The 15,713-nt window shown below is 32.5% G+C and overlaps 1 protein-coding gene across 1 annotated transcript in view; it reads left to right on the top strand.

The window, feature by feature from the left end:
• Positions 1-15,713, top strand: part of CTNNA3 (catenin alpha 3) — a 1,789,288-nt gene that overhangs the window by 1,627,347 nt on the left and 146,228 nt on the right. The window contains exon 15 of the mRNA XM_064594691.1: positions 7,658-7,839. Within this exon, the coding sequence (XP_064450761.1) occupies positions 7,658-7,839 (182 nt within the window). The remainder of the gene's footprint in view (positions 1-7,657; positions 7,840-15,713) is intronic.

Below are 15,713 nucleotides of genomic sequence, written 5' to 3'. Positions count from 1 at the left end.
CCATATTTGCATTTTTTTTTTCTGAACTACTTCAGAGTAATTTGCAACATCTGAAGAAAATTAACAATCACTTCCTAATGTTGTCTAATACCCAGTTTATATTCAAATTTCTCCAGTTGGCTCCCAAAAGAGCATTAATGTTTTCCTAGAACAAGGACACACATTTGGTTCACAAATAAATATTGCTATTTTTTTTTTTTAATTAGAAATAACCCTAGTGCTAAAAACTGCCTTGCAAATGAAACCATAAATAGGGAGGTATGATGAGGAAAAAAAGAAAAGAAAAGAAAACATTGGGGAGGGTTTCATTTATAAAAGGCAGACGTGTGTTCCCTATCGGCCTGATTTCCATGGTTGTTAATGGAGGATATTGATAATATCTACCTTAACTAGTATTATGTAATTAGGATAACTTTTCAAAAGTATTTAGCAAAGTGATTGGCACAGCAGAAGCATAAATAAATGTTAATCATCCCTATTCTTATTATCTTTAGAACACGATCAGTTAAGTCTGATAATATAATAGTTAATTGTTTTGACCCAGCCCCCCGAAGTCTATACAGTTTTATAATAAAATGAGACAGTTTTACACCTAAGGGATCTGTTAGTGTAACTCAGGAGGTTTCAAGAATGTTATTTTTGACAGATGAGGAAACTGAGAGCTTTTTAAAGCTAATACGTTTGTAAATTCAATTTCAAGAACTATGTATAAAAATGTAAAAATGTGTATCAGTCCTGAAAGCAAAGTCCAATTCCAGTCCCTAAAAATCATTTTAAAATATGATGGGAGACTTTTCTTAATGAATTCTCAGGAATATGTTTGAAATCACAATTTAGTACGCTGAAAATACCAATGCATAAACCTTTATCATCAATTTGTTCTCCAAATTTTAATGAAGTTGAATTTCTTCCAGCAGTACTTCAGGTTTTCTAAACTCCAGCAAAATGTTATACTAGTTACATTTCTTTTTTTTTTATTATGTTATGTTAATCACCATACATTACATCATTAGTTTTTGATGTAGTGTTCCATGATTCATTGTTTGCGTATAACACCCAGTGCTCCATGCAGTAGTATGTGCCCTCTTTAATACCCATCACCGGGCTAACATATTAAAACACACACATTTCCCAAATGCCTTTGGGCTTATTAAAACACACACACACAAATGCACATAAATGCTACTATTAAGTTTGATAAACTCTGTAGGTAAGAATGACAACACATGGATTTAAAGACCAAATCTGCCACTAACCAGCCGGATAATATTTTTCAAGTCATTTCTCTTTCCTGGGATTCAGTTTCCTTTTCTGCAAAATAAGCAGTTTGGATGCTGGAACTTCTGAGAATAAGAGAATTATAATGACTCTATATTTTTATATGGTTTGTTGCTTATGGCATATATTTACTCAATATAATTTACTTGATTCCTGCCTAAGCTCTGTGAGGTAGCTAGGTGAATATTTTTAACTGTCCTTCCCCACAATATTGTGGAAGTTTGGGAGACCAAATGAAGGCATATATATACATCAATCATAAGTACCACTTACTATGTCCCTACTATATTCCAGGTATCATTACTTACAGACATAATTGTAATTGTCAGAAAATCTATAATAAGTTTATCATCATTTTAACATGTGATAAAATTGGGGTTGAGGATGGTTAATTTCCTTGCTACAAAGCTAGTGCTTGGCAGAGTGGGAACTTTGACAGAGGCCTGTGTGACAATTTTTTTTTGCATTTTTCCTATTATAACACCTTCTTTCTTTTCTCTTTGTCTTTTCTAAGAGATAATGAAAATCATGGAAAGTGTTTAAGAAATAACATAAGCATATTAATATTTTAAGTAGTAGTAATGAGCATAATGAAATAAAAAGCAGATGCAAAGAAGGTAAGATCGATTGTGCTTTTAATACAGTTATAGAGAAATCATGAGAACCCAAGTTTGAGAGTGGACAGGAAAAATGTACAGGAGAAAGTAATTTCTACCTTTAGAGACAGAAGCTTGAAAAGTGTGTAAATGTAGATGACAAAGAAAATGTAAGACCAATGCTATAAAATTTTAATCCCACAAGCCTATTCTTTATCTCGCTCCTATTTCTATTACCAACTATAAACATTTATCATATATATGTCCTACTTTCAGGAAACTTACATTCTAGGGGAAGGAGACCAATTAAACACAAATAAACATATATGTAGGTATGTATATTAGGGAGAGAGAGACCACTATTATTCTGAAAGGTGATTCTGCTTTCAAAGACCTTTCTTCTAGTAAGATAAGATATACATATTCACAAATAATTAGACTATAAGAGAGAATTATATGAATATCTTGAAGGGAGAACTGATAACATGTTCTGAAATTTTTAAAAGAATAATTATATACAGCTGGAGAAAAAGGAGGATGGACTATACAGATTTGGCTTGAAAATAGAATTAAGTTTGGGCCAACAAAGATGGGGAGAGGAAAGATGAGTAAAATCACTAATGGGTAATATCTCAAGATATTTACCTGCAACAGCAAATAGTTTAGTTTAGCTTGAGGGCACAGTGTATGAGAGGAAGTAAGATAAAATGACATTGAAACTCAGTTAGGGGCAAAGATAATGGTGATCCCTGAGACCCAGTAATCTTACTCCTCGATATATACTCAGGAAAAGTGCACCAATATGTCCACCAAAAGAAAAATACAAGAATATCAACAGCAAAAAATGGAATATTTCCTAAAAGTTCATTAATAGAAACACATGAATAGATGGTGTACATTTGCACAGTGGAATTCTTGTGTGTAGAGCAAGGAGAATAAGCATACTCTAACTCCATGCATCGTGATAGATGTATTTCAAATACATATTCAACATAAAAGCCAGATACAAGAATACATATACCATCATTTCATTTTTATAAAGTTCAAAACAGGAAAATCTATAGTTTTTGAAATCAAGAAAGTGACCATATTTTAGAGATAGTGACTAGAATAGGTTCCAGGGAGGCTTCGGGAGAAACCTTTGGTTTCTCGATTTGGGTGCTAAGTACAAGGATGCACTCAGTTTGTGAAAATAGTTCCAGATGCACATTTATGACTTGGGCATTTTTCTATATGAATTTTCTACTTTAGTGAAAGAAATTAAAAGATGGTATTTGAGGAATTAATATTCTTTATTCAGTAAGGTGACAATAGAAGCTGTTGTTTTTAGCTGAAGAATCACACAATTCTATTAAAATCAGAAAGATTGGATCAAGTGGTAAGACAAAAGAATTGAAAATGAAAGAGAAAATTGACCCGAACTTATATAGTTGTAGTACTGGGAAAACAGACAAGGAGACAGAAGTGATAAAAGTACTGGAGATGAAATGGACCAACTTTCTGTCTGCCTAACAGAATCAGATACATGAAGAAAGGGAAAAATTTTTTTAAAGAGATTCAGGACTGGGTGGCAGGCAGTTCTACTGAGACACACAAAAATCAAGAGGGTAAAGGATTTGGCAAATGTTGGCCAACTACAGTCAAATCTGGTCCATCAACTATTTTTGTACAACCCATGAGCTAAGAATGTTTTTTACATTTTTAAGTGGTTGAAAAAAAATCAGAATAGGTGTAATCAGAATAATACTTAAGACACATGAAAATTATATGAAATTGAAATTTCAATGTCCATACAAATTTTTTTGGAATACAACCACACTCCTTTGTTTGCATGATGTCTATGGATGCTCTCGTATTATAAGAGCAGCAGAATTGAGTATTGTCGTAGAGTGCTATGGTATGGCCTGCAAAGCAGAAATTATTTACTACCTTGCCCTTTACAAAAATTTCTGCCAACCCCTGCTTTAGAGTTAAAATTATAAATTATATATATGTCATATTATATTTAAGTGTGTGTGTAGATATTAAGATAGATAGATGATAGATAGGTAGATAGATAGATAGATGATAGATAGATAGATAGATAGATAGATAGATAGATAGATAGATACTTGAAAATGCCTAATATGGTAATGGGCGAATACAACGTTTGTTGAAAAAGGAGAATAACATTAGAAATAGAATTCTGAGGATCACTGTACAGAGTGAAGAACTGAGTCTGTTATTGTAAGTCACCAGCTAGCATTTTAAAAAAACTAAAGAAAATAAAAAGTGCTTCATACACATTCATTCGTTTGATCTCTAAGACAACCTGTGAGGTGAATATCATTGTCTCTAGTTTACAGATAAGGACACAGATTCTAGAATATATGTGGCTATACTTCAGAGAATAATTGCATTCAAGAGTAGAAGGTGACGGAAGTACCATTGAGTAGAATGGGAATATTTTGGTATATTGTGGGCAATATTGCTCATGTTTGTTGACATAGTAACAGGACAAAAATTCTAGAGCCAGAATTTCTAAGTTTCCATACTGGCTCTACCACTTACTACACTATAATCTTGAGTTCATAACTTAACCTTTGGCACATTCAGTTTCATAATATACTAAAATTAGGATAATAGTATAGTTACCTCATAGGGCTGCGATGAAGAGTGAAGTTAAATATATGTAAGGTGCCTGGAAGAGTGTCTGGCATATCTAAATGTTAGCTATTTTTGTCTTTGGCAAAAGATTCCAAAAATCAGTTGACACACAATATAATCTCATTTGGTTGGCAGAATTCAAAAAGCCTTTGATAGCTATTTATATTACAGTTGTACTCTATAGATTTGAGCAGGAATGGAGAAATACCGCCAGCCTGCAATAACATTAGAAATCCCACTTATCTCATTTGTGTTAAGCTTTGTTTCTTTGCTTACCCTGCACACAATTAGCCAATAAGGAATTTTTGCTCAGAATTCCGAAATAGGAAGTGTTCTCTTAAGTCTTATTTTGAAATGTTCATAGTGATTCCAATTGATTAATAGCATATAATAAATCATTCACAGAAGCACTAAAAATCTTCAGGAAAGGCATCAGTCATTTAATCCTTTTATGATGTTGTTGTTCCTCCTGTGGGAGAGTCAGAATTCACTAGAACTTTCGATTTTATTGATTATTGCCCAACTTTTGGCCCTTATCCTATCAGAAGTAAACATCTGGTGATTATAATTCACCATGTGAGTTGAGATGTTATTAAGGAAATCGAGTGCAACCGATGAGACTCCTGTGAGTGACAGGGTTAGCCTCAGTGCTATGAAATAATCCACTCTGGTCCCTGCATGGCAGCTGGGTAGCTGCTGCAATTACTGTCATTTTATGTCTGGAGAAACTTAGACAAGAAGGTTAAGGGCTTTCTTAAGGTCATATTGGAAATCAGTGGCATTCCAAGGAACAGAACTTAGAATACACTTAACCAGATCACCTCTTGAATAGTTTTAACTTTTTTTTTTTTAATGAGGATAGTGAATAATTTTCCATAATATACCAATGTACACTTCAATATTATTTATTAGATCCTGATTCATGGATTTATTACCTCTGAGACAAAGACCGTAAAAAGAGGTCCCAGTTGAATCTCCCTACATCTATTATTATTTGAAAGTTTAAACACTTTTTTTAATTGAAAATGGAAAGAATGGTAATGACCAGTAGTCAAGATGGAGAAAATTCATTTCGATTTTTGAGCTACCTTAATGGGTTAGTAGCTTATAATTTACTTAATGTGCTTGCATACTATTGATTTCAGACATAAGTGAGCTGTGTCTTCATTTATGTGCCTTGCTATATGCCAGCAGCAGTAAAAGTTGCTTTTCTTTTAGTAGGCCACATTGCCTGGGAAAGGAAATTACAAATGATTCAGATTCCAAGGAAGAGACACCTGTATAGCTCATCAATTAAAAGCCCATTCTCACTGCTTAATTTAATTCCTCAAATAAAATAATGCAAAAAATAAAAATTTTAAGTGCTAGATATGGGAATTTATTTTGACAATTTTCTTACTGAATAGGAAATAGCTATCATTTATTGAACATTCACTGTATGTCAAACATTATGCTAAGGAATTTAGAGGAAGCTTCAACTTGGAAAGCCTCATTGTTTATTTTCATGACTAGGTTAGAACTGAACCATGGATAATTAATGCTGAGATTTCACAGACACCAAGTTATTTTAGACCCTGAGTTAGTCTTATAATAAATAGATAATAAATGACAGATACTTGATATTGGTTTAATTTTCATTTTTTGTTGGATTTTCCATTGAACATTTTTGTAATTCCTTCGTTCATATATTTAAGCTTTTTTGCTCTTGTACACTATTGATTCAATAAAGTGTATTTCAACTATTTGAGCCTTTTGTCCAGAATATTTCAAAGCTTTTTTCCTTATTTCCCAGTATATGGATGTCTTAGGGACTAGTATCTGGAAATATATAGGCATTGTAGGTATCACATATTTGGTATGAATAATCTAATAAGTAAAATTTACTTAAATGATTTATCATTTTAACTACTTCCTCTGAGGCCCATGTACTCATTCTATTAGAACGTATGTGGATTTTTTTGGAGAATATGATTGCACAGGCTGTTGCATGAAATTTTATGGCCTTGATATTATCAAATCACTTTTTTTTTACTTCAAGATTCTTCATTTGACAAAAACTTATAAGTCCCAGGTGCTAATGCTGTGAATATGGTGGTTTAGATGGTTTTCTACCCTTCCCACATTTCAAATTGCAAGTGGAAGACGCAAGTTGCATCCTGTTCAAAATTTGACATGTCCAAAGAATAATACTAAGCCAACCCAGCAAGTTAACTGTGCATGGGAGAAGAGTACCTCAAAACTCAGGATGCTAATTAGTGAGGGCTTGCCTTAATAAACCCTGCCCATAACACTTTTACTCTTCCCTCAAAATAGTTTGCATACACATACACACTTGAATGTGTTCATATGTACAGAATACCCATATACACCCTTATGATTTATTTTATTTTATTTTATTTTTTAAGATTTTATTTGTTTATTTGACAGAGAGAGAGAGCACAAGCAGGGGGAGCAGCAGGCAGAGGGAGATCCCAGGGGCTCGATCCCAGGACCTTGGGATCATGACCTGAGCTGAAGGCAGCCACTTAACCGACTGAGCCACCCAGGCGCCCCTACAACCTTATGATTTTAAAATGTGCTTATCTAATACATATGATTTATAAATGTATACTACTATTGTTTACCAATATATATTCAGTGTTTGTGTAAGGATCTGTCTGAATGTATATACATACATGGATAAATCAACATTATAATGTCAATAGACATTTCCAGATAGTTTTGTTATACTTCTACTTTTTGAAGCATATTATTGGTACCATTAAATAAGGTATATGTTTTTCTAATATATGAGATGCATTATATTAAGCCTGAATTAATTTAAAATTGTATTGCATTAGAAATTTGAGAAGTCTCACATTTATATTAAGGAGTAGAATTAAGTATATCAGATACTAAATTATACATTGTTATTCTCAAATTTAACATTATAGTTCTAGAGAAAACATTTATAATTTAATAGATTTTTCATAGGAAAAATTAAGCCTAGAAAGTTTTGATTATATGATTTTAAAAAACCATGATATGTCTCTGTTTTTAAATGAACAAGTTTAAGAATATCCTGTAATGACCACTCCTTCCTAAAATGCTTTTTGACATAGTGGAATGATTATAAATCTACTTATCACATGTTTTAGGCTAAGATGACTCAATTGCCTGAGGCAGAAAAGGAAAAGATTGCTGAGCAAGTTGCTGATTTCAAGAAAGTAAAGAGTAAACTGGATGCTGAGATTGAGATATGGGATGATACCAGCAATGATATCATTGTTCTGGCCAAGAAGATGTGTATGATTATGATGGAGATGACAGACTTCACAAGGTAATTATGTGCAAAATGATGCATAACATTTATAATGGGTAGAAACATTTGTCACAGTAATGAAACCTAAGTTTCTCTAAGTAGCAGATGCTAAAAACTAAACGGTGGGAGAAACACAAATAATATAGAATTAGAAAGCTGTAGGTGTGTAATTCTAGAGGTTTTGGTAAATAAATATGGCAAAGTTTCTCATAAATGGCCAAAAAATGATTTTAGAAATCTCCTTTATACCCTGTCACCTTAGGAATCTTTTTTGTTTCATATTAGCATATTATTTTACAAAGAAATTGATAAGTCAAATTATGATTTTGGTTGGAACTATCTGAATACTTGATTTCCATAGCTACATAATTTTAGTTGTAATGATTTATGTGTCATCAAGGTTCATATCTTTTGCTACTGAGCTCTCAACCAAATATATTTTGAATCACAGTGACTTAATGATATACATGAAAGAATCATACATTATGTGTAAATTCCAGAAACAATAAAATGTTTATTATAGCTTCAAAATATTATCTTATAGAGCTAGCCAAAGAGCAGTACAATAATATAGTTCTTGCCCTATCAGTTACTAAAATATACAAAACTACAATAATTAAGGTAATTTAGTGTTGGTATAATTTTAAAAGACACAGAGCAGAAGAATACTCTGAAGCAGACCTGGTAGACTTAGAAAAACATTCTTTTATATCACCATACATTATACACAAATATAAATTTTAGGTTGAGTAATAAATGTAAGTTTAAAATCATAACAAGTGGAAAAATGTACACAAATCTTTTCTTTATATTAAGATTGAGAAAGGCTTTCTAAGCATTGGAGAAAAAGGAAGAACTTATAAAAAAGGATTATTAAAGTGAACTACATTAAAAATTAAGTTCTGTAGATCAATAGAATATCCTAAACAATATCAAAATGTAAATGGATAATTGGGTAAACATTTGTAATAAAAATAACAAAAACATGATGTCATTTATATGTAAAGAATACCTAAAGACATTATGAAGAATAAAAAAACAAATATCCTAGAATGGACAAAAGACATGAGCAGATAATTCATCAATTTCTTCCCATAAAACTATGATCCATAAATCTGTGAATAATATTAAACCTAAAATAATTTAAAATAAAGTAACTTTTAAATTTATAAAATCAGACAAACTTTTAAGATAGGTTTGTTATAGGAAGGTATCGTGATGAATATTCATTGCAGCATTATTCCCAATAGCCAAGATATGGAAACAATGTTGGTGTTCCTCAAAAGAAGAATGAATAAAGAAAATGTTGTGTGTATATATATATATGTATATATATGATGGAATATTTTTTATGTGGAATCTTTTTTTTTTTTTTTTTTTGGCTGGGTGATAGACATTGGGGAGGGTATGTGCTATGGTGAGAGCTGTGAATTGTGTTAAGACTGATGAATCACAGACCTGTACCTCTGAAACAAATTTTATGTGGAATCTTAAAAAGAAATCAAAATCATAGAAACAGAGTAGAATGGTGGGGAATGAGGGGTAGAGGAAATGGGGAGATGTTGGTCAAAGAGCACACACTTTCAGTTATAAAATGAATAAGCTTTGAGTATCTAAAATATAGTATGGTGACTATTGTTAATACTGTATTGTATATTTGAAATTGGCTGAGAGTAAATCTTAAGCATTCTCATGCACACATACAAAAAAGATAACTATGTAAACTGATGGATGTATTAATTCACTTGATTGTGGTAATCATTTCATGATATAAAAATATATCAAATCCCCACCCTGTACACTTTAAATATATTACAGTTGTATTTTTCAATTATGCCTCAATAAAGCTGGGGGGGGAAAGAAGATAATCAAAACAATTCAACTGATGAGACCCTTATGTCTAAAAAAACAAATACAAAACAGAAAAATAAAACTGTAATGCAACACACCAAATTGAAATAAATTTCAAAAAATACCATATGATGCAGTAATTTCACTACTGGGTATTTACCCAAAGAAAATGAAAACACTAATTCAAAAAGATATATGTACCCCAGTGTTTATTGCAGCATTATTTACAATAGCCAAGATAGGAGACAACTCAAGTGTCTATTCATAGATGAATGGATAAGAAGATGTGGTATATATGCACAATGGAAAATTGCACAGCTATAAAAAAAAAGAATAAGATCTTGCCATTTTCAACAACATGGATGGACCTAGATGGTATTTATGCTAAGTAAAATAGATTGAGAAAGACAAGATACCATATGATTTTACTCATATGTGGAATCTAAAAACCAAAACAAATAAAGAAACAAAAAGCAAAATCAGACTTATAAATACATAGAACAAACTGATGGTTGCTGGTAGAAAGGGAGTGGAGAGATGGGCAAAATTGGTGAAGGGGAGTGCGAGATACAGGCTTCCAGTTACGGAATGAATAAGTCATGGGAATGAAAGGCACAGCATAGGAGATACAGTCAATGGTATTGTAATAGTGTTGTATGGTAATGGGTGGTAGCTAAGTGAGCATAGAGAAATGTATAGAGAAGTTCAGTTACCATGCTGTATGCCTGAAGCTAATTTTGTGCCAACTATATTCAAATAATAAAAAGTTGGAGATGTTTATTTTTAAAATCCGGACTCAAAATCAAAAACTAAGGAATGAAAAAAATAAAAAAAGAGATGAGGAATGTAACAAGTTCATCAAAATTGAAGAATAAAAAATTTCAAAAATCACAAATTATAAATCCAAAGGAAAATAGATTCAAATAAAAATTCCATAAGGAGCTTTGAGAACAAGCAGGAGATTAACTAAGAGACAGTGATGAGATAAAAATAAAGAAAGAAGAAAAGAGAAAAAAAGACCTTGAAAGAGAGAGGAGGCAAAGAGGCTCCAGTACACATATCCTCGGACCCTTTGGAGAATAATTTAAGAAATAATAAAACAACCAATATTTAAAAGTATAAATAAAAAATATTCTCATATGTAAGACTAAATTTAAATTTATGTATTGAAAGGTGTTACCATATACCGAGGAATTTCGCCCAGACAACAATAAACATACACATATTTTCCTTATATATAAAAAATATTAATATATTATACCTATTATAAATAACACCCACTATGTGTATGTATACATACACATATATATGAAAGGGAGAAGAGACAGCAAAGTGAAACTAACTAAATTGTAACAATTTATGAAAAGCAATCCTTACCTCCACAAAGGAGAAGCAGGTATTTTAACCTTGTATGATTTCATTTCTTGTGATTATCTCCATACCTCTAAGCAATATACTTTCTTCTCTAAGATATAATTTATTGGTTTTTCCTACAAATGAGAATTTAGATAACTTATAAGACTGTTCATCTTCTTTTCTCCCTCTCCTTTCCTTAGTTTGATGAATTTATATATTTTCATTGTTTATATTTACAGTCCTTGATAATATTATTTTATTCATAACTGTTTTTTTGTTATTATGTGTAAGTTATATCTCAACTTCCAACTATGTATGATGAAGAGATTCCTACTTTCACTCTTCTGCCTCCAACTGCTCCGTTCTGTATCTCATTCATAACCCAACTTCTTTCCACTACATCTTTTACATTAAGATAGGCAATATTTACATTCTTTTCAACAATTAAATCCCCCATGCTTATGTTATAGGTTGATTCTGAAAATAAGGATTAATAAATAATATTTTATTATGGCACTGATACAATTAACCTCAATAGGAAACATGCATGAAAGAAACATTTCCTGTAAAGAATTGAATTATAGTTTAGACATGGTTTAAAGTGTCCATAGATTTATATGGAAAACAGCACATTATGGAAAGAAATCTAAACTAAGAGCTGTTTTAATATCAGCTGATAAGTAGGGCAATGAGAAGTCTCTTAATTCTGTAATGTAAATATTTGGATATATATATATATTTATAGGCAGAATGTGGAACTAGAAGGATAAACAATGAAGGACAAAGCCACGAGAAGCAAAATTCCAAGAAGTGGGCAGAGGAAATAGAATTCCATAAAAACAGAGCACTCAAGTGATTATAAGAACATTTGTAACATGAGAAGAAAGATTCTGGGCCATAGTTAAGGGAGTTTCAGTGAATGATCAATGAGTTGTTTTATTTGAGGAAATTTTAGTTAAAATGATGATTGAAGGGGCACCTGCGTGGCTCAGTTGGTTAAGCGTTTGCCTTTGATTCAGGTCATGATCCCAGGGTCCTGGATCAGCCCCATGGGCGGGGGGGCTCCCTGCTCAGAGGGGAGTCTGCTTCTCCCTCTCCCTCTCCCCCCCACATTGTGCTCTCTCTCTCTCTCACACAAATAAAATCTTTAAAAAAAATGAAGATTGAAAAGATAGTGTAATTTTGGCAGTTCTCAATTTGTGGGTACTTTTGTTTGAGTAGCTTCACTAAATGGCGAAAGAGAAAAACAGTCGTTAAAAGAGGTAGATGGGAGACTAGCTGATAAGAAAATAAAAATAACATAGTATCTTAAAGGAAGCACAGTCAAGACAGATTTTGAAATATCTGAAGGGAGAGAGGAAATGGGAAGGGATAGAATGAAATTGTAGAAGGGGAATAAAAAGCTATAGCCAAAAAATGAGATAAAGAAGTAGAGCATAAACACTGAGAAATAGGGAAACAAACAAACAAACAAACAAAAATGATATGAAGGTAAGTCTTCACGATTTTAAATGGCTGTTCCTTCTTGTCTTAGCTAGAATGTTCCATCATAAAATCCTTTCTTGGTCATCCAGTGTAGCCTTCCTCCCCAACCCGTCTCTCTATATTACAAGATCCTGTTAACTTTCTTTTTAGCAGTTACCACATACTGGATTATCTAGCCCATTTATTTATATATTCCCTGCCTCTATATCCCTAACAGACTATAAAATGTATGAAAGTATGAAATTTGACTTTATTGTTTTATATCCAGAACTTATAACAACCTAAACAGTATATGTATACAAAGTAGCCGTATATACTATAGTATGTGCACATATATGTATATATGACAGTATATAATATATACTGGTTGAATGAACTAGGAAAATTTAAAAAATAGTTTAAAGTAATAAAAAGAAACAAAAAGAATTGCAACTTGAATTCAGAAGAAACCAAGAATAAACAAACAAAAACCCAAATAATAACAATGGAGTAAACATAAGTTTAAGCTCTAGAAATACACATTTTTTATTTTTTAATTTATTTTTTTAAATTAAAGTATAATTAACATACAGTATTATATTAGTTTCAGGTGTACAATATAATGATTCAACAATTCTGTGCATTACTCGGTGCAGTAAGTCTACTCTTAATCCTCTTCACCTATTTTACCCATTCCTCCACCCTCTGGTAATTCTCTATAGTTTATTTTCTATATTTAAAAGTCAGTGTTTTTGTTTGTCTCTTTTTTATTTTGTTCATTTATTTTGTCTCTTAAATTCCACATATACATGAAATCATATGCTATTTGTCTTTCTCTGACTGACTTATTTCACTTAGCATTATATGCTCTAAATCCTCCATGTTGTTGCAATGGCAAGATTTCATTTTTTATGGCAGAGTAATATTCCATTGCATATGTATGTGTATATATACCACATTTTTATCTACTCATCTATGGATGGACATGGGTTGCCTCCATATCTAGCTATTGTAAATAATGCTACAGTAAACATCATGGTGTATATTACCTTTTCCAATTAATGTTTTTGTTTTCTTTGGGCAAATACTCAATAATGAAATTACTGTATCATATGGAAATTCTATTTTTAATTTTTTTAAAGATTTATGAGAGAGAGAGTTGGGGAGGAGGGGCAGAGGGAGAGAATCCTCAAACAGACTCCCCACTGAGCACAGAGCCTGTTGCCTGGCTCAATCCCAAGACCCATGAAATCATGACCTGAGGTGAAACCCAGAGTTGCACACCTGACTGACTGAGCCACCCAGGTGACCCTCTATTTTTAATTTTTTGAGGAACCTCCATACTGTTTTCCACAGTGTGTTCACCAGCTTGCATTCCCACCAACGGTGCATGAGGCTTCCTTTTTCTCCACCGCCTTGCTAAAACACTTGTTGTTTCTTGTGTTTTTTATTTTAGCCATTCTGACAGGGAAACCCACTCTTTTTGTTTCTTCCTTAACCCTTACATAGATCTTAAGTGTTGAACACTAAAGATTTCAATTTCTAATGCCCATGTGGCATTTAGAGGAAACATATAGTCAGGGGAGCTAGAAGTGAGATCCTTGTAAAAGCCAGGAGCTGTGCCTCTAAAAGGAAATTAGAAGTAATTCATGGACCAGGTTGAAAGAGTAGCAAGAAAGATTTGTTTCCTTGGAGTCTGAGTCAATAAAGGTCATCTTTAAGAAATAGAGACCCCAAGCATATGACCTATTAAACCGACGGATTTCGAATTACATATTCAGAAATTCTATCTCTAAAGTAAAGAATTAAGATGCAAGAAACAGTGATGAGCAAAGAAATCAGAAAACCTGTTGGTATATTCAAATAAGCTTTGGCAGAAAAACAACAATGACAATAGAAAAGACTATTTGAAATGACCACCCTGCACAGGGACTATGTAATTGGTGGAGATCAGAGTTAAATGGTCTACTTTTATATTCAGGGAGAATTGAGAACATTAACATTAGTATAATTAACATTATGCTTTGCTACCTAAAGAATGCATATAATGTCTTTTTAAATTTCTGAGGAAGCTCTGAAACAAAATTAACATATCAGTAGATGAAAGTAATGCAGAGAGGTTAGAAATTAGAAAATGAGAATAAAATTAGAAAAAAATGGGGAGTGCATATAAAAAACTATAAACATGTTAGAATCATAATAGATATATCAGTATTTGTAATATGTAAATGTAGTAAGCTTAGTAGTTAAAAAAAGTGAGTACAACAATACCATAAGTACAGATGTAAAAAAAAATCAATCATATTTATTTATTTATTTACTTACTTATTGAGATTTTACTTATTTATTTTAGAGAGAGAGAAAGAGAGTGGGGGGAGGAGCAGAGGTAGAGGGACAAGCAGACTCTGCATTGAATGTGGAGACCAATGTGTGGCTCAATCTCAGGACCCTGAGATCATGACATGAGCTGAAACCAAGAGTCCTATGCTTAACCTACTGAGCCACCCAGGTGCCCCTATAATAGTGTATGTTAACTGCACTGAAATTCATATTTTAAAAAATGAAAATAAAAACTAAAAAATAACAGAGGAAGGAAATGTATGAATAAATAGAGGGGATTTTATGAAGTAAATGCCTAAGGACTTCTATTTGTGGGGCAATGTCAACTGTGGAATATGAGGAAGTATAAAAAGGCAAACGTAGAATGAGTGCTTGGATAAAGACACAAAAAGCGATCTGGATTATAAAAGGTAGTCAACTAAGAAGATCACTCATTAATTCATTTATGGTTCATCACCCAGTTTGAAACCTAAAATATTCATTAGGAACAGAGTGAATAGATTTTCCCTTCACATGTTCTGAGTAAACTAGAAAATTGGATTTATCTGAATTCCTAGGATGGAAAGGAATTTGCAGCAGGGTTCAAGGGGATGAGAGAATTGAGTGCTGTGAATTGTGTAAGACTGTTGAATCACAGACCTGTACCTCTGAAACAAATAATACATTATATGTTAAAAAAAAAAAAAGAGTAGGAAGGGAAAAATGAAGGGGGGGAATCAGAGGGGGAGACGAACCATGAGAGACTATGGACTCTGAGAAACAAACTGAGGGTTCCAGAGGGGAGGGGGGTGGAGGAATGGGTTAGCCTGGTGGTGGGTATTTAAGAGGTCACGTACTGAATGGAGCACTGGGTGTTATACGCAATGAATCATGGAACACTA

Source organism: Mirounga angustirostris, unplaced genomic scaffold (assembly GCF_029215605.1).
Source record: "Mirounga angustirostris isolate CCGP_5_RB_7025 unplaced genomic scaffold, mMirAng1.0.hap1 SCAF_6, whole genome shotgun sequence".
In the NCBI taxonomy this organism is placed as follows: Eukaryota; Metazoa; Chordata; class Mammalia; order Carnivora; family Phocidae; genus Mirounga; species Mirounga angustirostris.
Note: the sequence above shows the minus strand (reverse complement) of the source record. Positions and strands in the feature narration are given on the sequence as shown.